Raw genomic sequence first — 23,566 nt, forward strand, 5'->3', positions numbered from 1 at the left:
TCTTGGCAGAATAGTGAAGGGAACAAATGTGCTTTAGTCAAACACAAGTTACTGGGCTCAAAACGGGTAGACTGAAATTTAATGGGCTTTAATATACAGAAGGCCAGAGTAGATGGGTTTCTGGCCTCAAATGCAATGAAATCTTTGAAGAGTTCAGGGGAAAGATGGAAAAGTATCAGTATAGTATCTTTCTTACTCAGAATGGGGGTGTTGGATAAACATGCATGTTTAGAATCCATGGTCTTAAACAAAAAAGTAGATTGTCCCAGGCACTCCTCTATCCTACATTGCACTTGTTGATTTACTTAAACTTTCCTTTGCTGAGCAGATCCCCAGTTCTGGAGCAAAAGGGGTGGGGAATATCTGTCCTTCCCTTTGCACTGGTAGGGACACAGAGCCAGCATACCATGATGTTCTTTGGTTGCTATGGCTTGGAAAGCATTTATAGTTTAACTTGGTCATTCATTTCTACTTTTAATGCATCAACTTAGAAGCTTGACTGATGAATAATATACCTGGGGGGAAATATAAATCAGATGCTGCTCATATGTCAGGTACATAACTTTGAAACACTGGTGTTTCACAGTGGTTTCTTTGTATTGGAACGGAAGTAACAGAAAGTAGAGTCAATGAGCCAAACAACCCTAGACTCCTAGCATGAAGGATGGAATGAAAGGGGAGTTCTGCCTCCAAATCTGAGGCCTGGATTTGTCCCTCTGTTCTATTTATAATATTAGCAATCATGAAAGAATGGTTTGTGTTCATTGAAACTGATTAGGTGATTTAAATACATAGAAAGTTTCTAGTAAGATTTCATAAATTAATTTAAAATGAAACCACTGATTTCACTATATCAAAACAAAATTTAATATCAAAATATTTTCCCTTATGTACAACAATATATTTACAATATTTGCCTAATTAAGGTAAAATGAGAAGATTTTATACAAGTTAAAGTACATTTATTTATGCTTTTATCAGATTTTTCTTGCCAAGTACGTGTCAACCTGTAATTTGACTTAGCACTTAGAAGATAAATTATACAGAAGTCTCACAACTGTTCACCATAATATTTGAAACACTGAATTTGACACACTATAGATGCCTTTGCATGTCTATAATACTTCTTTCATCAATGGTAGAAGTATGCTCTTTGTAGCTGATACCAGTGAAATTCCCCAGATTCCACTTTGTATTCCTAATCTCCATTTTGTATCCCTAGCTTCCTTCTTGAATAAGCAGGAGTCACTTCACCACTGAGAAGCTGCAGATCACATACCACTGGATGCTTTAGGTCACAAGACTGGTGCTGCAAGTAGAATGAGGTATGGCCACAAAGTATTTCTGGGCTGAGCATGCCCAGTAGAATGTAGGTTACTTAATGTTGCATCTGAAGAAGTGGGCTTTTCCCACAAAAGCTTATGCCCAAATAAATCTGTTAGTCTTTAAGGTGCCACCAGACCCACTCATTGTTTTTGTGGTTACTAAGGTATGGCCACAAAGTAATGGTGATCTGGAGCATGGGAAGTAAGGTCAGATGAGATAATCATGGCTCCGAGGAAAAGCAACACAAGTTAGTATGTTCAGAATGAGAAAATGCTTGGGAATGAGCACCTGCAGTATAAGGGTAGAGAGAGGTCAAACAGCTCCAGCCTGGGATGGTTTGGAGCAGCTTTGTCCAGTAGCTAAGAATGAGGTAATGTTTAGTAGTGAGCATGCTCAATAAACAGGAATGAGACAATGTTAGATTGTGAGCACGCTCAATAGAGGTCTGACAGTATCCAAAGCAGTTGTACGGTCATGTCTATAATAAAAAAAAATAAGATATATGGGGCAGGGAGCTATCTTTCTTACTTTGTTAAATGCCCAGCATGCTTCTGAACTCTACAAAACTATTTAGGTAAAACAGCATCCCAAATGTCATGTAGCTAGTCTGCATTATTTACTTCAAATTCTTCTGATCTTGATGTGCTCATATATCAACCCCGCTCCCTGTATATTTTCCATTTTCCTAAATGTTGCTCACTGTGAAGTTTATTCCCAAGATCAGCAAATCTTGTTATTGAGGGAATCAATAGGTCATTATACATACATAAAATTCACCTCAGTATATTCTCCCGGACAGCATATAAACTTCTCCATGTTTTACTTCCCTAATTAGTCAGTTAAAAAATAAAATAAAAAATGGGTATTACTGTTAAACATCTCCCCATATTTCCATATGTAATCACAACTAACGGTAGCCAGAGATTTATTGGCCAAATTCCCAGAGGGGAGGAAACCACACATGGATTTTGAACCTATGGACTGCAAAACATAATCTTTTAATACATTTAGAAAATTATAACACACAAAATATGTAGAGGAAGGGAAAAATAGACACAGTGTATAATCTAATACGAGAGATAATTATCCTTCCTTTCCATAGTGTCTGTATTTTAAAACTGTCCTCCAAAATAAAAATTAGCAAACAAAACTATATTTAGTGACAATTAAGGATGTAACACGACACACTCCATCCAACCAAAACATAAGCAAGGAAATAAAAAGTTAACAAGATAGTCCTTTCCACCTTCATATTACCTCCAAAGCTATTGACAATGCACTCCAATATTCCATGAGGCTTTTACTTCCATCTCCAGCAGATACCCAAAAGCAAGACATACACCCCTTCTAATATAAACTCTTAACAGTGTCCTCCTATGCTTTTACAGAAACAGATCAGCACATCTGATCGTTACATATTCCACACATTTATAAAGTTATTCTGCCTTAACACTGCTGAGGTCACTGTTAAGATTTTTTATTAGAGTGAAAGTCTAATGAAGCTGGGGTATGCATTGCTTTTTGGTATCTGTGGAGGATGGAAGAAAAAAAATTTATGGAGTGCTAAAGTGCATTATCAACAGTATGTGTCTCTCTCTCTCTCTCTCAAATACAGCCTATGTATTATGTATGTATTCTGGAGTCAGCCCATGAGGAGCAACAATGTAGCCAAAGGGCATGGCCCAGAGTATTTCAGATTTCTTGTAAAAAGGGGTACAAAAAAAAGAGAATTCAGCAGGGAGGGGAAAATCACCAAGAGGGAAGAATTTTAAACTCTTAAATCTTTCCTTATCAATTCATTTCCATCAAACCACCATGAAAAATTAAAACAGTGCTCAAAGCTTATATTTTATGTTCTGGTTTTTGCTATTTCAATAAGATTTTTACAAAATAAAGGTTTAATGTCAACCCGTTTTAAATTGAACTCTGCAGTGCAACCTTCACTATTACTGCTGCACCATAATCTCTCCAAGACTAACATGAAAGAACACTTCTATTTAAAGCTCTTTAAAATCTTTGATCATCTCTTTAAAACATTTTATATAGAAGACAGTAATTTTAACAGATATCAGCTCCTTAATTTTGAAGGGTTTACAAATTAGTCAAGACTAATCAAGCAAAAGGCATTAGAACTCTTTTCTCGTTGAAATTCTGCTCATACAGATTAGATTATACTTTTAGGTACAGTCTTGAGGAAGTGGCGAGACCATAAGATGCACCATCAAGAATTAGACAAAGAGGCACTGTACCTCAGGGACATCCCTCCAAAAGTACAGTTGCCTCCTTACTCTGGGATGAGAGGCAGTAATTTCCTGCTACTCTATACCAGCGTAGGATGATAATGCCCCAACAACAGCTCAGCTGTGCTAGCCAGAGTGTTCCCTTACCTCCCCAGCCACTTGATGCAGTACGGGGAGTAGTGGATGTAATATTGTCCACTTACTCCTGTGTGCTCCACATAGTCCAAATCACAACATGACCATATTATTTAGGCCACTGCTCTTCACTATTTTTGAAGTGGAGGCCACTTTGGCAAAAAACCTTCAATGTGAGAGCCATATCAACCCGACACAGATGGTTGAACAAATACCCGGCACAGACGGTTGAACACTCTGAGTTCTTTGTTGGTTGATAGGGTAATATTACCGTTATTGGTAATATTTCTTGGGGTGCAGGAGGGGGTATTGAGGGCTGGCTCTGGGAGAGGGCTCAGGGCTGGGGTGCAAGAGGGGGTATTACCATTACTAAGTTGTCATTCTGAGTCTGCTGACAGTCTAAAACAGCTATGAGGTCACAAATTCTGTTCTCATATTCTCTGGAATAATTCCAGTTATACTGACAGTTAATGAAATTACTGTGCACATACTTGAGTGTATCTGAGAATGGAATTTGGCCTTTAAAAGTTTCATTAGTACAAAAGGCTCATATCTTAGCATCAATCTTTGCACATCAATAGGAGCTCTACTGAGGCTCAAGGTAGCATATAACCAGAGGTGAAAGTAAGCCAGTCGGGTCCGGCGTACCAGCAAGAACCAGTATGCCGTTCCGGACCGGACCAGCTTCCCCAGGCTGGTGCTTTAAAGGACCTGGGGCTCCCCACAGTGGCCGGAGCCCTGGGCTCTTTAAAGCACCACCAGAGCCCTGCCGCCGCTACCCCAGCGGTATTTAAAGGCCCCACCTCTTCTGGTCGAGGCCACACGCTCAGGACTTCGGAGTACCGGTAAGTCCTTTAAGTTACTTTCCCCGCTGCACATAGCCCTATTATTATAGGCTAGGCCCATGGATCATAAAAATATACTTTGGCCCTCTTCACAGAATAAACCTAGCACCATTGATTCAACACGGACAAAGATATTTGTCCTGTTGCGAAACCTAAGTTATCCTTACATTCTGCACAACTGCACATTGCAAGTCTCATCATACAGTAAAAACCTCAGGACTGTTTTTTTTTACTTCCTTTTGCTTAATGTATTTATTCCCCCTGCCAATCTTCAGGGATTGTTTACCGGTTTATAAATAATGTAGCTCTGAAGCTATGCTTGAATGATGGTTTCAAATATTTTCTACTTCTTCACCCTGCACTTTGTATGGGAACATATCTAGCACTTGCTTGACCACTCATTTTGGGCCAGATTCTGACATCCTTACTCAGGCTGAATCCACAGGCAGGCCCACTGACTTCAATGGCATCATTTGTGGGCTAAAGCGCTACTCGTATGAGGAAGGGTTTGTTAGAGTCCGGCCCTGCGTGTCCCGAACATGAATTTTCACCAAAAGGGGCCAAATGACACAAAGTTTAACCAAGAAATTAATTGCAAAAAAAAAAAAAAATCACACAAGTTAATCTTTTGGTGAAATGTAATGGAAAAGAACAATTGAGCTATTTAGCACATACACCCAGTTGTTCCAACTGAGGAGTCTAAAAATAATCACCCTAAAAAAGAAAGGATGCAAGAGCCAGTATCAATTCACTTTAAAGTCAGTTGTTGTGAAATATTGATGATTAGCCAGTGTCAGAACTTTGGACATGAACTTTCCTCACAAAGGGTAATGGACATCTCAGTAGTTCCTTGACGAAACAGCTTTGCCAGGCGGGCTCCATGGAGGAGGGGTTTCATCCTCAAGGATAACCTGGAGCTTCTTTTGTTTTTTCTCAATCTGGTCTCTCCTCTCTTTCGTTTCCTGAAATTAGAGGAGGTTGTGTCAGAGAAGTACTGTGTCAAAGGAAAATTAAATAATTACTATTTTACAAAAAATATTAGTTGAAAGTCCATGATGTTTCATTGGTGCAATTCATAAAATGTAAAAAAAGATGAAAATGGCTGAGAACTTGATCGAAACTGACGACAAATCCCAGCGATGATTGAACCTCGAGATATTTTAAACAAAAAGTGCTCTCTTCACCCTGACTCAGACCATCTACACTTCATAGTGACACAAAGTCTGAGTGACAAGCCTGGCATCGTATTATAGAGAAGATATAGAGGTAACGTTAATGTGCAATGGTGAGTTGTGCTTGGAAGCTCATCCTAGCATCCCTTATAGAAATACAGCTACACAGCATGAGCAGTGCAACATCCATGCTACAGACTTATATTTCTCCAAGGTTCGGGTGGATGCTTGGAGCTGAGCTATGCTGTGTACTACCCAAACACGGAGCATGACATACAAGGCATAGCAAGCTAATTTCTGTATTTATCTTCAATTGCCTATTCACATCCTAATGCATCAAATATAGGACTCTTGAACTCCAATATTAAATATTGTTTTCAATAAAAAAGGATGGCATTTGATGTCTATACCTTTCAGTGCTTTCTAAATTACTCCGGCACTATGCTGTAATAAAACAGGTTTTTAACAGTTTAGCTATAACAAATCTCTGTTGTTTTAATGTCATGCTAACAGTGTCATAAGGTTCTAATGACTTTTTTATAGTTTTAGACATACCATTGGGAAATTAGAACAATGATATTGAGCAGAAAGTTTGCAAAAATATTTTCACGTTACGTGAAATTTTTAGTTTGTTCCTTTGTAAAATATTTATAATTCATTCTGTAGAGAACCTTGGTTTTCAACAGAAATTTCAAAGTGGGCAGTCAGTGAATTCCCAAACTCTGACTCCTTCTAAAATGCTTCTTGAATTAGGGATAGGCAGTCTGGTTTGGTCAAATTCACATCTAACTGTTCCACCGAAATCAATGGAGAGATGCGAGGAATATCTTGGGCCCAAATGATAATATAAGCTTTGAGGTTCCAGACTAATTGACTTAACTTTTGCCTCTACAAGCTGCCATTGCTCTTTTCTCCACACTCCAACACAAACCTTCATTTGACTGACAAAGCCTGAGCTTTTTGACCTTCAGTCAAGCTGCAAGTTACTTCTTTAGGATTTTCTAAGGGAACACTGTAGTGGTTTGCGGAGGAAAGAGTTTGTACTGTCAAGGCAAAATTTTATATTGTTGAAATACTGAGCTGCATATGAGTTTAGGACAGATACATACTCTAAAAAGGAATAAATATATGATTAGTGCACACTGTTTGGAATAAATTCACACATACTGCGGATGTATTTCAGAATTAACTTAATTACAGTCACTCTGGAATCTGTATTGAGTACAGAAATAAATTTTAGGACTGGTATTTGATATGTAATGATTAAAAAAATAGCATTTATCGTATCACTAGTAGCCCGTACTTAACAAATAATATCTTACTAAGGAATTGCACCTTGCTATATGTAACACTGTATTACTGACTACATGCTGCATAGTATGCTTGTTTAAGGAAAAACCTAATTTCACAGCATATATTCCAAGATGAGCATTAAAGCTGGTCTGGGCAGCTTAATTAAGAATTTCTTGATTTCTTGAGATTTCAGTTCCTAACCTTAATTTGCATTAATGAAAGGTTTTTGTTTTTTTTTAAATCATTTGAGTGTTCTTGTTTTGGTTTTGCTGGTTTTTAACATTTGATAAGCAAGTCCTGCCAACAGAGCGCTTCTGCTATTATCTCTCCCACCCCTTCAACACAGCCTTTTGTACAAATAGTCCTCACCACTACTCACAACCCCATGAGAAATAAATTTACCAAAAACCTTCCTCCTCCCCAAATAATAAAGAAGAAGGTTGTGTGCACACAGGTGTTGAGGGAAGCACAATCAGAATTATGAAAGAGAGATACAGTAAGAAACAAAATAGCAGCAGCAGTCTGTCATACATTAAATAATGTTTGTTTCAGAGACCCTGTGTTGGGGTATGTTTACACTGCAGCTGCGAGTGAGCCTCCCAGCCTGGCAGACAGACGTGCGTGCTAGCAGGGCTCAAGTTAGCATGCTAAAAATAGCAGCAGGGATACTGTGTGTCCAGAGGAGACTTGCCCTAGTCACCCAAGCTCAGGCACGGAGGTCTGACTGGACTTGAGAACCTGAGGCTCAACGTTCACACTGCTGTTTTTGCACACTTGCTTCAACAGACCTAATGAGTCAGTGCAACTTTTCTTCATTTACAACATCTGATAAGACCATACCCCATGGCAGTGTGGCTGCAACGTAACGATTTTGTTTTACGCAGTTAATGAAGCATTAGGGAGAAAGATAAAAGGAACAGTAGCAAAGCCCATGTTTCAACACTGCTGAGCACTACTACACCACTACTGAGCTAGATTTCCAATATATAAATTTTTTCAAAATAAGCCTTAACAACATATATCTGTAAAATCATCCGAGTTATTTCCAACATAGAAAAATAACAAATCTGTAAAACCCATCTAATTCAACTAACCACAACTCCTAGCGTGTACAAATGTACAAGGTGCATCATGAGATGAATACTGTTAAAAACTGGGTGTTGAGCAGTGCTAAGCCTCAGAATAAGGGCCAAGCTTCTTAGAGGGTACATAAACTTGCTATACTATACAAATCTCCAAGATCTGTAGTTTTGAAAGAGTGCTTACTTGAAATCTCACTACTCACCAGCTAGAACCAGGTGTGGTGTCAGTATATATGCTGGCAAACATTATAATGTGCCTACATGCATCTGTTCATCTATTTTAGGTATTTATATGACTCCATGGTATCACAAAATGGAAATTGAACCAATATTGCTATTAAATTGAGTAGCTAAGAGGTAAATAATATCACAAAAGCGGAATTTCCCCTAACTGTAGGGGAAACAAAGTTATCTTTTTCACGTTAAGAGTTTTGGAAGTCTTAACAACAAAAACTCTGTCTCCATTTCTAGGGTTTTAAATTTCAAGATGGAAAAAGTCCTGTCCATGCCCTTCCCTTCAGATAAGCATTCCTTGAGATAATCAGTGAACTCTATGCCACACTATGACACTTCAGTAACAACAGAATTCCCTGTTCTATTGTATTTTTATGTTTTAGAAGTATTTAGGGAGGATTTTTAAATTCCTATTTTTGCTATCCATAAATGCTGCCATTTGCTCCATGAGCTGAAAGATTTAATTAATTCTCAAAACTAGTTTTCCCTACTGATTGCTAGGGGAAGAATTAACAGATTTTCATTAAGTTACTTGTCTTTTAATAGAACACTTATTTATCTTCTTAGAACTACTGACACCAATAATCTGGGTACATACAAAAATCCTCCTAGTTACCTAGATAATAAATTGACAACTTGAGTCACACAAGTGTTCTTTCCCTAAATTTATAAAAAGTGAGTTTTACATTCTCATTGTTTTTATATAAGCCTAAATACTGCTCTGGCCAGCAGAGCAAGGATGAACAGAAACATTGGCTGATGTGACCTCCAAAATACAGAGACTTGAGCCACAGCCAAGGCCTAGATTTTAGAAAATGGACAGAGGAGATGTGATGTGGGGTACAATCTGCTCCTGTTCAGAAGAGCAGCAACAAGCATGCCAGTTAGGCCCTGATCCTGCAAACACTTTTGCACATACCCAGCTTTAAGCACGTAAGTAGGTGCTTCGCTTTAGTGGGACTATCTGTTTACAGGATTGATGCCTCAGCGTGCTGCCAACAGCATCACGACAAGTGCTGGTAGGGATGGGGCAGAAGAAGCTAGACATTCTCCTAAAATCATACCCTTTGAGAGCACAGTATATGTTCCTGTGCATTAGCTGTCTGTCTCCTAGGGTTCCCCTGAGCGGTGGTAAAGAAATCTTGACTTATTGGTTTTTGTGGGACTGGAAAGGCTCCTAATGACTTCTTCCCAAAATAGCACACCAGAGGTCACCCCTTCCTATCAAATGGAGGTAATCTCAAACCTCAATGTAATCGTTCTTATTTATATTGATTTATACAACTCGCCATATTTAAAACTGTTTCCTTGAATCTAAATGCACTCACTTTTGCAGCTGGTGCTGCTTCTAGCCTTTGCTGGTTCTGTGCTGTGCTGAGTTGGCCCTTCAGAGGTGGCTCTTCCTGACATTGAATGGGAGAAGAGAAGACTGTACTTTCACTGACTGTAAAATGCAAAGAACTCAATGGCATACAGATAGGGAGAATATATTGCATGTATGCCAGATGCTGTATACACTGCACTATTAAGTGATTTGCTAAAATAACCCTCAGAGGAACTGTATGAAAAGGTATATACTACTGCCATCACCTGGCCATTTTCATAACATGATGAAAAGCATTGAAAATTATAATTCAAAAGTTATTCACACGCATTATTTGTTAAAAAACACAAGGATAAATGTAGTAAAGTGTGAACAAATATGTTTACCAGCCATCTTTCATATTCCTCCATAGCCCTTTTATCTTTTTCTCCCCTCTCAAATTGTTCTATTTCTTGCCGTCTTTTCTCTTGGATTTTTTCTGTCTTCTTTTGTTTTACAAATTCTTCCTTTTTTTCATTCCTAAATATGGAGAGAAATATAACATACTATTCACTGAATTAAAAAAATGCTGCAAATGTGATTGGTTAACCAAACATCATGGACACTGCCAGGAACTGACATTTATGTCTACTGACAAATTTGATAACATGTAGTTGTAGTGCTTGCTTTTTTAATCCTGGGTTACTAATTAAGCATGGGATTGGTAGTAGAAGGTTCCATGCTACCCAATGTACCTCACTTTTGATTTGCAGCGTTTTCAAATCATTGGCCTTTCTTGAGAAGAGACTTTCAATTCAGCAGATTGACTAGAAGCTGTATGGCAAGTTTTATAAGGTGGACAAATGGGAACGAAAATAAAGCTACCACACTCACATTTGGGAACAACAGGCCTGACCCTGTGAGGTGCTAAGCACCCTTCCCTCCCACTGATTTCCGTGAGAATTGAGGATCCTCAGCCCCCTGCAGGTTCAGGCCCTCAGGCCAAATATTCCCTGCAAAATGGTAAGACAAAGGTGCTGGCCCGTACACAGTTATGTAACTAAATCCTCTGTAGCAGTACCATTTATCAACAGCAGACATGCTGTCTCGTTTCTTTTCTGCAATAACTTCCTCTTCTTTCTTCTTCTTGATTCTTTCAGCTTGTTTTTCCTTTCTACTTTGCTCTCTTAAATACTCTGCTTTCTTTTCTTTCCATTTTTCAAATGCCTAAAGAAGACCTCAAGTCCATTAGCAAAGTTGCATAACATCTTTGTTCCAAACCTTCCATTACATTATAGATATTTTTTCTTTCCTACCCATCTCCCTTTGGATTGCGCATTCACAGGGTTGTAGCTTAGCAAAGGATACTGCTACAAGGAGCAAGAATTTACTACTCCCAGCTCATTAGAAAAGCCTCTCTGCTGCCAACACGTTATTCTGTGTTACGTATATGGAACAAAGTATTTCACATTAAAAAAACCCTAAATGTCAATAGAAAAAATGTGTGTATGTGCATAGGTTGAGAGATTAGCCCCTGCTACAAAGATAACAATCTAGACATGAATTCTCCCAAAGATCAGGGTATCCAGCTCTAGGGGTATGGTTTGGGTCCCTCTTTTGTTGTTAACAACTACATTTTTACTAAGGACTCTCTTGAGTTAAGTGTCTGTCAGGTATAGATTTCTCACTGCCTTTTGAGCTGCTTCTTTTTTCTCTTCATTCTGTTCTGCTGCTCTCCGTTTCTTCAACTCCTCAAGCTTCTTTTTTTCAGCTAGTTTCTTTTTTGCTTCTCTTTCTTTCATTGCCTTCCAGGCTTCAAAAGATGCAATTGCTTCTTCTTTCTTAGTAGCTTCTTTCTACATAAGAAAAGTTTATACTTCAGAAAACACTGCATTTTCTAAACTCTCAAATGTAGCATTAGCCAAAGAAAAAAATGAAAGAAAATTGACTTGTAGAAAACATTCTAAAATCAATGGTTCAGCTGTGATTTGAACTACTGCTTGAGCATGACCAACTTTTTTGACCTACAGTATGAGGCTGTTTTCTACAAGATTGGGAGATATAGAAACTACTATGACTCACTTCTGAAGACTGTGTATAAAAAAACATTAGTTCTTAAATAGGAAAAATTAAGAGAATTTATGAAGAAAGATTAATATAATATAATTGCGTACATGTTGCTTTAAATGTAGATTACTTATGAGGAGAGACTGAGGAACTGGAATTGCAGAAGAAAAGAATGAGGGGGGATTTGATAGTTGCTTTCAACTACCTGAAGGGAGGTTCCAAAGAGGATGGATCTAGACTGTTCTCAGTGGTACCAGATGACAGAACAAGGAGTAATAGTCTCAAGTTGCAGGGTGGGTTAGGTTGGATGTTAGGAAAAACTTTTTCACAAGGAGGGTGGTGAAACACTGGAATGGGTTACCTAGGGAGGTGGTGGAATCTCCTTCCTTAGAGGTTTTCAAGGTCAGGCTTGACAAAGCCCTGGCTGGATGATTTAGTTGGGGATTGGTCCTCCTTTGAGCAAGGGGTTGGACTAGATGACCTCCCAAGGTCCCTTCCAACCCTGATATTCTATGATTCTATGATTATATACCGCTGAATATAGAAGAGCCAAGACAAGAGCATGAAAATCTTCAGATACATGACTTCTTTAAATTTCATTGCTGAAATACAGACTATCCCATAATCATCATAATAAAAATACAAAGATGGACCCAGACTGCTGGCTGTAATCAAGATGCACAAAGTGAAACAAGAAGGGAGCTGCAAAGGTAGCTTTAATTTATATGGCATCCAAGGATTCTAAGGGTGCAGGGAAGCACCAGCTACACTCCTCTTTTCCCTAGCCATATTCCCTGTGGCAGCCACAAGGATTAGGACATATAACAGCTATTACATCAGCTCCATTCCACATAAACTGGAGTAATCTTCTTGTGGCTCTCTATGATGGATTTAGAGATGCTTGTTGATGGCAGAGTGGTTGCAAAGTAGCCCCAATGAAGGGGATAACAACAGTTTTCACTATTTCATTTCTGTGTTTCTTTCCTTTTTTAAATACACCACAACAAATATTGTAATGACATTACTCTATAGAGTGGCAGTTGGCTAGCTCCCATTTAATCAAATATTTTAAACAAACCTTTTCATTTGCGTTCTTTAAATGTTCTGCTTTGTTCCTTTTAATTCTTTGCAGTTCTAGTAGAAAGACTCTTTTCTTTTCCAACCAATCCTAAAAGATTAAGGAAAAAGCTGTAGCTGAAGAGTTTTAAACAATAACTAGATCTTGTACCAAAGTAACTTAGTATTATTGATAAAGCAACATCTGATGTAATGACCACAAGCAATACTGACAGTATTTCTGTTTTCATATATAACCACCACCACCATCACCACCATCATCATTTTATGTATGCAAACTACTTCTATAGCAATAAGCCCATCTGGATTAGTGAGGTGTCATTTAAACCACATTCTGAGGATCTGCAGCACAAAAAACATTCTGATCAAAAGTTTCAACTTTTAAGACTAAAACCTAAGAAATTAATAACTTTATTTTAACAAAAAGATTTCAGTATGGAAATAAAAAAGAGAATGTGAGCATGGAAGGGCAGGAAAGAAGAAGGAGCATCATGGTGGATTTACCTCCAGTGTTACAATCCTGGGGGGTTGAGGGAAGGGAGAGCAGAGCGATACAAATGACATAATACTACTTCTCAAAATCTTCAATAGGGCCTCAGAAAAATAGTTGTTGGGGAGCGAAGGAAGCATCCCCATGTACACATGTACAAGAATGAGCTGCAGCTATTAAACCTTTTAATACAAAATATTTACAACCACTATTTTAAGTTTCCCCTGGATAATTTTTGTTTTAAAAGTACAGAATACATTTTATCCATTTAGGATCTATAGGACTACAAAATTTAGTAAAAAACCTCTAACCTATTATATGTTTAATTCAGAAATATCTACAGTGAAAAGTCCTCAACCCATTGACTTCAAAGGCAATACACACCCACAAAGTTTTATAAGTGTATGAGTGTTTTCAGGATCAGGGTCAAATTTTGTACATTTGTTCATGTGTTTAGTATGTTGTACTGAGAAGCTAAAATATCTTAATGAAGACTATTTGACTTTAGAAAGTGGCTATGAGTCAATGCACACATACTTGAGACAGCATGATATTTAGAACCATTAAACTGTTAAGTGAATATGATTTTCCTTATGCGGAAACAATTTATGATCAATAAACAGATATGACCACAGTTGAGATTTATGCTAATTTTTACTACAGAGGGCAGAATTCAGATAGATTATGCTGCTTTAGGGAAAAATTTAAGATCTGACATCAAGTTCTTTTTACCTTTCCCATGAAAGGTAGCTTTGGAACAGAAAATACAGAGAAAAGAAACTATAGGATACACATTAAAAATAAAAAACAACAAATACAATAAAGGAGATAATCTATTGTGTTTGAAAACATTTTGCCACAATAGTAAAATATAGATAAGTATGTTTCTTTCTCATCTGAATCTACCCTTCTTGGCTCATATGCTTTGTAGTGAAGCATAATTTTTTAAAAATAAAAAAAAGTCTCAATTTAAGAAAGGTGCATACAGATATCGAGTATAATTAACAGGCTTTTATTCTTATTGGCAGGATCTTTTCATGCAGGCTTTGGATATGCCAAAATTTACCTGATAAACAGCTGCTCGTAAACTATCTGCTTTGTCAAGCTCAGCACTATATTTTTGCAAGTGTTTATTGTCTAAGACCTTTAATGTTCCCAAGTATTGAGAAGATGTAGTTGTAGATGGAGGGATGGTTTTCCCAGCTTTCTTCAAGTATGTAGAAGACAGAGACCTGTGAAGCATCAATTCATAAACATATCAAAATAAGCTTTGAGTTTCTTATAGTGGATGCCAGGTAGAGTACCTTCTCATTGCAGTTACATCCAGATATTGCTTATAATCCCGTTTTCACAAGCTTATATCTTTTTTTTTTTTTTTGGGGGGGGGGGGGGGAAGGGGGATAGAGGGAAAGAGAAAGAGGAGGAGACAGCCTGAATTGTCCATTTCTGTTTTTACATGGATTTTATCACTACTAAAAGAACCTGCAGGGCCTACAAAAATTCTGCTAGTCGACCCAATAGAGAATGTGAACTCCACAAACAAAATAATTTCAGTTCAAAAGTATTAAAAGCCCTATATGCTTTAACCTAACAAGAACATGTTGAGACAGGTACAAACTGTTATTCCTGAGGGCATTCTGCACCAAAAATTACAAATTCTGCACACAATATTTTAAAATTCTGCAAATTTTATTTATCAAATGAATGTGGAGGCTTCAGCGTGGCTTTGGGGAGCACAGGCCACTGGCTGCACAGGGGTGGGAGATCACTGTGCAGCTCCCCACTGGAACGTGGACTCAGTGGAGAGGCTGCACCCAACCCTGACAGAGCGCAAGGATCAGACCTGCCCCAGAAACACCCCAGGGCTCTGTTCCTCCATGCCAGGTGCACCAGGTGCGGGCAGGCAGGCTCAGCAAGACAGGATCCAAGTGTGGAGGGGTTTAGTGTCGGTGGATCCAGGTGTGGGTTGAGAGGGTTGTGTGTGGGGCAATCTGGGTGTGGATGGCTCAGTGGGGGATCGGGGGTGGGGGGGAATCTGGATGTACAGGGGCTTGTTCGGGGTGTTCTGGGTGCAATGGTAATGGGAGTCTGCACAGGTGTGCAGGTGAAGTGGTTGGGGCTCAGCGAGGGGAGGGGTCTGGATGGCTCAGTGGGGAGTTTACATGCTGGGGAAGTGGGGCTCAGTGGGGTGGGGATCCAGGTGCAGCTGGTCGGGGCTCGGTGGGATGGGGATACAGGTGGCTCATCGGGGTGGTTCAGGTGCAGGGGGAGTGGGGCTCATCAGGGGTGTTCTGAGTGCAGGGGTGCAGAAGGCTCGATGAGAGGAACTGGGTATGAGGGGGTCTGGATGTATGGGGGTTGGGTGGATGGAGGAGTAGCTCCCTGTACAGGGATCCCTCTCCCTGCAGCTGAGAAGTGATGGGTGCAGGAAGCAGAGGGGTTGAAGAGTTTGCAGAGATTCCTGCAGCTGGTGGAGAAATCTGGGGGCTCCGGATGCTGTGTAGGGGAAGAGGAAGTCCTGTCCTCCCCAGCCTAGCTGGGGCTAGCAGCTGAGCCCAACGCAGGGTAGGAGCCACTAGCCAGGTCTTCCCCAGTCCTGCCCCCTGCCCCACAGTGATTTACCTCTCTGCTGGCTGCCCTGGGCACCCAAAACATACTGCTGGGGAGGGTCATGTGACCACTCTTGTGGCTTCCCTATCAGAAAGTCATTTTTCTGCACAGAAGCAAAGAAATCTGTGGGGAACATAAATTCTACACATGTGCAGTGGCGCAGAATTCCCCCCAGGAGTAAAACTGTGGGCTAGAGTCATTTGTGGGTCCCATGGCACAAAGAGATGAAGATTTTGATAAAGGCCCTTGGTGGGTCTGATCTGCCAGTGGAGATGTGAAGGGTTGTCACCCTGCAAAAAAGCTGCACTCTCCTCCTCCAGCACCCTTTCAAAAGGCCAAATGTTGGCGACAGGGTGATGATGGGCATGAATGAGTGGCCAGTGTGTGTCGATCATGTGGATCTTACCTTTCTGCAGAAATCACATCAGGTGGGACCAGATTGTAAACACTGACATATCTGTATAGTTTACTTACCTGCTTGATGAAGAAGGTCTCACTTTTTCTGAAAGTGTTTCCTTATATTGAAATTCTTTCTAACAAATGGAAAAGGAAAAATAAAAATATTACACTTACTGTCAAATAACAAAACCTGTTCTGCAGCATATAGCCGCAAATGCTGTATCAGAGGCTTTATAAAATACAGGAATGCAAAATATGAATGCAAGGACGGTGAACAAGTATTTTCTGCCATTCTTTGTGCTTATTATAATCAACAAAACATAGCCTAGATGAAGTCCAGCATGATCTTATAAATAAAGACCAAAATAAAGTATACCATAATCTCCATTGTAAGTCTTTACCCAGAAACATCACTATTTAGTCAGGATTACATTTTAAAAGTCTCAATATAGAATGAGAAAATAGATAGTATACAGTTATTATTCATTATTTGTATTACCAAAGTGCTGAACAGTCCTAGTTATGGACCAGGATACCAGCATGCTGGGCTCAGACAGAACAAAAAGATAGTCCCAGCCCTAAAAAGCTTACAATCTAAATGTAAGTATATTCTCTTTTTGCCTTGTACTATAGCTAACAATTACCATATGCATTACACAAATCACTGGTGTGAACAGCACTTAAAACATAGTAAGTTAGATCCTCCACTGGTCTATTCACCTAAACTGATCTAAGCCAGTTTATACCTCCTAAAGATCTGACTTAGTTTATTTTAAATTCTAGACATGGATTTAAATAAGGCCAGCAAGCACAAAGTTTGATACGTTTTATTTGTTTTTAAATATTCATTGAATGTATGTTCCCCTCATCTTCTCAAAATTGATGCTATTTTATAACAGAATCAATACCAGAAACCAGGCAGGAATGGGTGGCTTCTAATGTTGATTCTATTATAAAATAATATCTGTACGTATACAGGATGGAACCAACAAGTTTCGTATGATAACTTTTCATTGAAGCTTCCAAGACGTTATTATAAATTATGATATAAATTATATGTTTAAAAGATACCTTGTCCGAGTCCTCTGAAGTGCTCACTTCCGCCATGTCTTCAGATTTATCATTCAGTAACATTTCCTTTATGCCATCAGCAATGAATTTCTCTTCCAATGTTTGCAAATTTTCTTCAAGCTTGTCATCAGTAGATTTCTGTAGTTTCTTAGTTTTCTCATACACTGTAGTCATCATTAGTTCTATCACAGATGGGGATTTTCTGCCATTATTCTCCAGTTTCAAATCCCTGCTGTCATCATATTCTGTTTGATCCTGCCCTAAAGCAAGTCAAAAAACCAATTCGGGAGATGAGACATCAAGAGACGTAATTTTTAAGAAAAAGTGTGGTTCATTAATTCAGATATTTCTATACCGTACCTAGAATATTCATGTATGAAAAAGCTTATTAAGCTTGATACAAGACATTATCTTCTGTATACTTTAATGACTTACAAAAGTATACATAAAAATCATATTACAAGTTAATATTACTGCTGCAATAAATGTATTTTTTATTTTAAGGCAAGTAGCAGCAGTTTTGAGATAAAACAGATCAGCAAAACTGTAAACTATTAGTCACCTGATCATATCCAGACAAGTTTCTAACATATGAAGTAACAGCAAGAAACATTTGGATCACATCAAGAGCTACTCTGGCGTTCACTAAAGTATTACAGAGGTTTTTGCAAAACAATGGCAGAAAACACTTTGTATGCTATTTCTGACTCTCAAACATTTTCCCCTTTGAAAGAAAAAAATTTTGCTAAGAAGCAAAAATGTATGCCTAACTGGAATAGTTAGTAATTATCACTCATTTTAAAAAGGCTTTAAAAACCGGTATTCCTAATGTAATTTACACTGTGATAAATATAGGATTTCTATTCTATACCTGAAAAACATAAAGACAAAAATAAAGAGGAGCCATAGTAACTCTCTAGTTGCATTCCTGTGCACATTTTTGGTGGAATTCTGAAAGGAGGAAGTGGCAGGGAATTAGCTAGGAGATCACTGCAGCTATGGAAGGTGGGCTGGGCCTACAATTTGGAGAGTGTAATCTAAAGACAAAGAATTGGAGAACTCTGTATCCTATAAGGCTTCTATAGGGTGACATTTGGACACGTTCTAATTTGAAGGTGTGAAAGCTAAGTCACTGGAAAGTCCAGCATACTAATGAGAACTCTAATTGTGCACAATTTCTGCATTACCATATAAACAAGTTTCTGTCTCCTGTGGATAAGTAAAGTTTGCATATTTTACTTGCATATCACTTTCCAAATACAGGTATTAGAGGACTTTACAAAAATTAATTAAACTGCGACACTTGCCATTGTCCTATGGAGTTAGTGGACAAGGCACTGGACTGCAAGTTGGGAAACCTGGGTTCTATTGCTAGCTATGCCACTGATTTACTGTGTGACTTTGGACAAATCACTTTATTTCTGTGCCTCAGTTTGGAAGTTAGAGATTATAGTACTATCCTCCCATAGTACTTTGAGATCTCCAGTTGAAAAATGCTATAAGACAACCATTATAATTGTGATATCTTCCTTGCCAGATCAGACTATAGTACTCCCTCTTAGAACCATTCCACTTGTTCCCCCATCTACAGTATCAAGTTTACATTTTCTCATTTTCTCTTTCAATGAACAAATCTACCCCAGACTACATCTCAGTATTGTTTGTCTATCGTATTTGTCCTTCTTCCTTTGCTCCATAGATGTCCTCATCTTCACTACCTCATCTCTTCCTTCCATGCATGGAAAACCTCTCCAATCAAGTACAACAGGGATCACTATCCTCTACGTGTTCAAAGCTGTCCAAAAGACTTGCTTCATCCATAATGCCCACAAGCATTAACCTACATCAAATGTATTCTTCAACCCAAGAGTACAAATTAAATATAGATATTACATGACACTTTCCAGTCATCCCTCTGTTTATATGTTACACACTTTTTCCCACCCTTTGTCTATCTTGTCTACATTGTAAACTATTCAGGGCAAGGACTACTACCTTTTATATATATATTCTATAGCACATAGCACAGCGGGGCCCCATTTAAACACTATTAATTTCTTCTATGAGTCTGCCTGTGCTTCTTATCTATCTGTGTCAGTCTTAAATATCGTAAACTCTTTGGGGCATGGATTCTCAGTATGTTTGTGTCTTGTACAATGCAGAAACAAAGTAATATTTATCATCCCCATTTAAGCAATAGTTAAACAGAATATAGAGAGGATAAGTAACTTGAGCAAGTTCACACAGCCAGGAACAGAACGCAGGCATTGTAATTTCCACAAGACCATCCTCCCATTATACATAAAATGGTGACCAACAGTTTGTCTACTCAGTTGATCTGTGCCTAGAAGGGATGAAGGAAGATAAGGGAGAGGCAGGCAGATGGAGATTATTAATTGAAGAAAGTGACTAGGTTGGAATGGAGAGGGAAATTCAGGAGCAGTGGTTTAAGCAAGTCTCAAAGATGTTTAGACAGTGTTAAGTACACAGAATATGAGCAAAGGATGTTTCTGCATTTCTCAAACTTTAGCCTGTCTCCCTAAAAAGAATGTTTATCTGGTTCTTATGTATCATGCTTTGTGACGCTATTCAGAACTGTTTCTAACAAAGAACCTGAAAACAACATCAGTTATGATTTCAATTTGTTAATGTAAGTATAGTAAACTTCCAGAAGCTACCTTAGGTTGGGTCAATACTACACACCAGCACTTTCAGCAGTGTGAAGCGTACATGTAGCTACACACCCTGGGGAAAAGTAGGCTGTATCCACACTGAGGTATGTAGCTACACAGGTCAGTGAAAGGCTCTGGCAAGAGGGAGTCAGCTGGTAAACCCTGATGCCTCCCCGCTGCCAGAACCTTCCCCCCACTGGGGGACGCTTTCCTTGGAGGGGAAAGGCTCCAAAGTCGGAAGGCAGCAGGACACTACGCTGCTAAAAATAGCAGTGTAGATAGGAAGGCTTGGCTTGGGCAAGTAGAAAAAGTGTAGGTTGTTTTCACATACCTACCCACATCCTTTAGGTATGTATTTACTCACCTACGTCATGCCCCACTGGCTACACTACTATTTATATTAGGGGGGCTACATGGGTATGCATATTATAGGCCACCAAAAGTGGTGTATAGCATAGATGTAACCTTATTGATTACTCCTCTGCAACAAATTGACACCAATAATACACAGCTGATGCATATTGTAGCTAGTCTCAGATTTCTAAAGTAAACTTAGTGGTTGGATCCACCTCTATCAATGGAAACAGACTACATTGACATCATGGACACTAGCATCAGACCCTTAAAAGTTGCTTATACAAAGCAATTCTATTATTTCACTGGTTGCACATATTCAAGTATAATGGTTCTATATGAAGTATATTGATTTCTACCTTTTGAAGGAGAGCCTTCTCCACACATTAACAAATCCGAGTCTCCAGACATTTCATCAGCTGAATGAAAATGAATAGGGAATGGTGGTGAAGAGCTTGTTAGCCATGGACCCTTAAAGCAGAAAGTGACAGCATAAGCAACAACATGAACAATTCACACCAAATCAAAATCAGTTAACTTGCTTCTAAACCATAGTTTTCTATGCAATATTTATTTAGAGTTCCTTAAGAAAAATATGGCTACGGTTTAAATTAAAGGAGATGTAAAGATAAACAGATTTTAAAAACGGTGTAAACTCACCACAGATTAAGGTCAAATCCTACCCTTAGTAATGAAGCAGATGGCTGGTCTATACTGCCCCACAGTTTGGATTATAGGGGTGTGAAAAGAAGTGATGTTAACGCAAACTAGGAACCTTTTAGTTCGCACCTGCAGCATCCACACAGGGGAGATACAGCTCAGGACTTTGGGTCGCATTGCTAGTCACACCCCCTTAGTGCCAAATGTGGGGCAGCAGACATGGCCAAAGAAGAGCTAAGATGCTGTCAGCTGTACCTTCTGCTATAAGAATCCTGCAGGCACACAGTTAGGCACTTTCCCCATGGCAGGACACAGCAACAAGGAGTAGGGTTCAATCTGCCGCTGCTCTTCTGAACTATTATATACTGCTGATAAGTAGCATATATGCTAGTCAGTTTGAGACTCAACATAGGCAACTACCCTTCCTTTGTAGAAAGGTTCTGCATTTTGACATACTAACTAGGTGTACTGCCTAGAGCATTTTTCTATCTTATGGAGGGAGGATCCAGTCCCCCATGACCTTCTTTACACACCATCATCCACCACTTTTGAGAAAACAAAACAAATCCAGTCATCTTTAGGTCTCTGTTCACAGCATAAAGAAATCTTTACATACAACTTATTTGTCATGTTACATTGATGAAGAAAATGTGTATGCAAAGGAATAGAACTTTTTTATAACATACTTCTAGGCTTGGATGGATTAGATTTTTACTGATAAATGTCAATTTCACTGTGCACACAAATTCACTAAAAATATTTCTGTCAATAATAATAAAAATGTACAGATAAGTAAAAAAAATACTGCTTGTTATTTGTTTTGTACATTTAGATATATGATGTTTACAATTTATGTTTTAATGGTTATAAAGCTTTAACTTTCTGAACCTTAATGTCTACTGTCAAATAATTACTGTTTGACCCACCACCATCCTGACTCCATCCATAATTTCCTTCAACAGTGAAAATTTAAATAGCTAAATACAAAAAAATGCTTAAAACCCATAATTTTGCACATCTATGAAAAACTAAATCAATAAAAAATAGGGAAAAATGCTTTAAAATAAACACTGATACTATCCATTGAAATTATAAAAAATAAAGATCAAATTCTGCCAATACTACGTATCTCCCAGAGTTAATGACCTATAGTTGAGAACTACTTCCTTGTATATCAATAAAGAGATATAGCAAGGCAACAGAACGCTCAAAGCTGCAGATATAGGAGACTATTTCCTATAGAAGCTCCACTTTTTCAATCCAAGTAGCAATGCTCTTTGAAAACCTGATTAAATGTACCTCTTTCACCCTCCAATCCCTCTTTTTTTGTGTTATGAAAAATGGTATCACAATCACAGATGAATAAAAAGAGTGTTTGGATGATGTTATTCCAGTGTAGAACAGGCAAAACATATATAGAAGGGAAAAAAATAGATAACTGTGCACATATATAATAAATACTACAGTAATGCTCTTACCTCGGGACTAGGGCTTTCAGCAAGTGCCCTTTTCTCGGATGTTGTTATTTTGTCACTCAGCCTAGTTAGGGAGGATGGTGCAGAAAATGAAGGTAATCTGTAACTAGAAGAAGCAGTCTTATCTTCTGCCCTGGCAACTTCTTTGTCTTCTACATGGCTGGTCTTTCTTAACACATTTCTTGGTTGAGGTGATGGTTTATAACGATCATCCAGTGCAGAAATGCTGACATTCTCAGCTGACAATAAATATTATTATTTCATCATCATCCACTAAAGATACTTTATTCAGTTTGGAATATTATTTTATCAATTTAGGATCGACTAACATTTTCGGATGAATCCCTTTCTTCTGTAAATAAGCAGCAGTCACAGCAGGTCAATGACCATGATATATTATTTAAAAAAATGAAGTGTCCTGAGGCTCTTACTACAATGAAGATGAAAACAATCAAACCAGAACAAATGCAGCCAAGTATATGAGAGAGAGAGATAAAAATTGTACCTTCAGAAATTTTAACCAAAGTTTTGAAGCTCTGAATGTAATGTAAAGACACAGGTCAGAAGTTCATCTTTCAATTTACTTTGTTCTCTGTATAGTACAGATCAAATTCTTTATATTCTATATATTTAGATATACACTTTGAGTATTACACTTGGGTGTTTATCTGAGGCCAGGAAGACAAACCTAATAGACTGTAAAGGCAGGAAAAACAGAATGTGTCTAATGTAGCACTGCAGTGGGAAGACTTTCCATTGTGATCCTACTCTATTTTTTTTTAATAGGCCCACTGAACTCATTACATAAATCCATGTGCTTCCCTCTGCGCAGGGCAGAATAAACCAAATTTGTGGGGAAAAAATAAATGCAGTGAGAAGGGTGGAGGAAGAGACCAGGTGACTACTGGGATATTTGCCCCCTTGTATGCATAAATCTCTGTCCCTTTTATAAAAAGTTAAGGGCTCAGCAGTCACAAAGAAATAAAGTGTGCTGTCAGGAATGGGGTGGAGGAACCTAGGAACAGCCAGTACATTCAACATTTTCCCAGACAAGTTGCAGA

The 23,566-nt window shown here is 38.5% G+C and overlaps 1 protein-coding gene across 6 annotated transcripts in view; it reads right to left on the reverse strand.

Annotated features, from left to right (window-relative positions):
• Positions 1-964: 964 nt before the first annotated feature.
• Positions 965-23,566, reverse strand: part of MAP9 (microtubule associated protein 9) — a 30,902-nt gene continuing 8,300 nt past the window's right edge. For 5 of the 6 annotated variants that reach the window (XM_073341427.1, XM_073341430.1, XM_073341429.1 and 2 more), the window contains 10 exons: positions 22,509-22,744; positions 20,730-20,841; positions 17,345-17,604; positions 16,349-16,407; positions 14,331-14,496; positions 12,776-12,865; positions 11,319-11,486; positions 10,712-10,857; positions 10,038-10,170; positions 965-5,508 (listed from right to left, as the gene is read on the reverse strand). In XM_073341427.1, the coding sequence (XP_073197528.1) occupies positions 5,386-5,508; positions 10,038-10,170; positions 10,712-10,857; positions 11,319-11,486; positions 12,776-12,865; positions 14,331-14,496; positions 16,349-16,407; positions 17,345-17,604; positions 20,730-20,841; positions 22,509-22,744 (1,493 nt within the window). In that variant the 3' untranslated portion in view covers positions 965-5,385. The remainder of the gene's footprint in view (positions 5,509-10,037; positions 10,171-10,711; positions 10,858-11,318; positions 11,487-12,775; positions 12,866-14,330; positions 14,497-16,348; positions 16,408-17,344; positions 17,605-20,729; positions 20,842-22,508; positions 22,745-23,566) is intronic. The other variant, XM_073341428.1, reaches the window with a different exon arrangement.

Source organism: Lepidochelys kempii, chromosome 4 (assembly GCF_965140265.1).
Source record: "Lepidochelys kempii isolate rLepKem1 chromosome 4, rLepKem1.hap2, whole genome shotgun sequence".
NCBI classification, from domain to species: Eukaryota; Metazoa; Chordata; order Testudines; family Cheloniidae; genus Lepidochelys; species Lepidochelys kempii.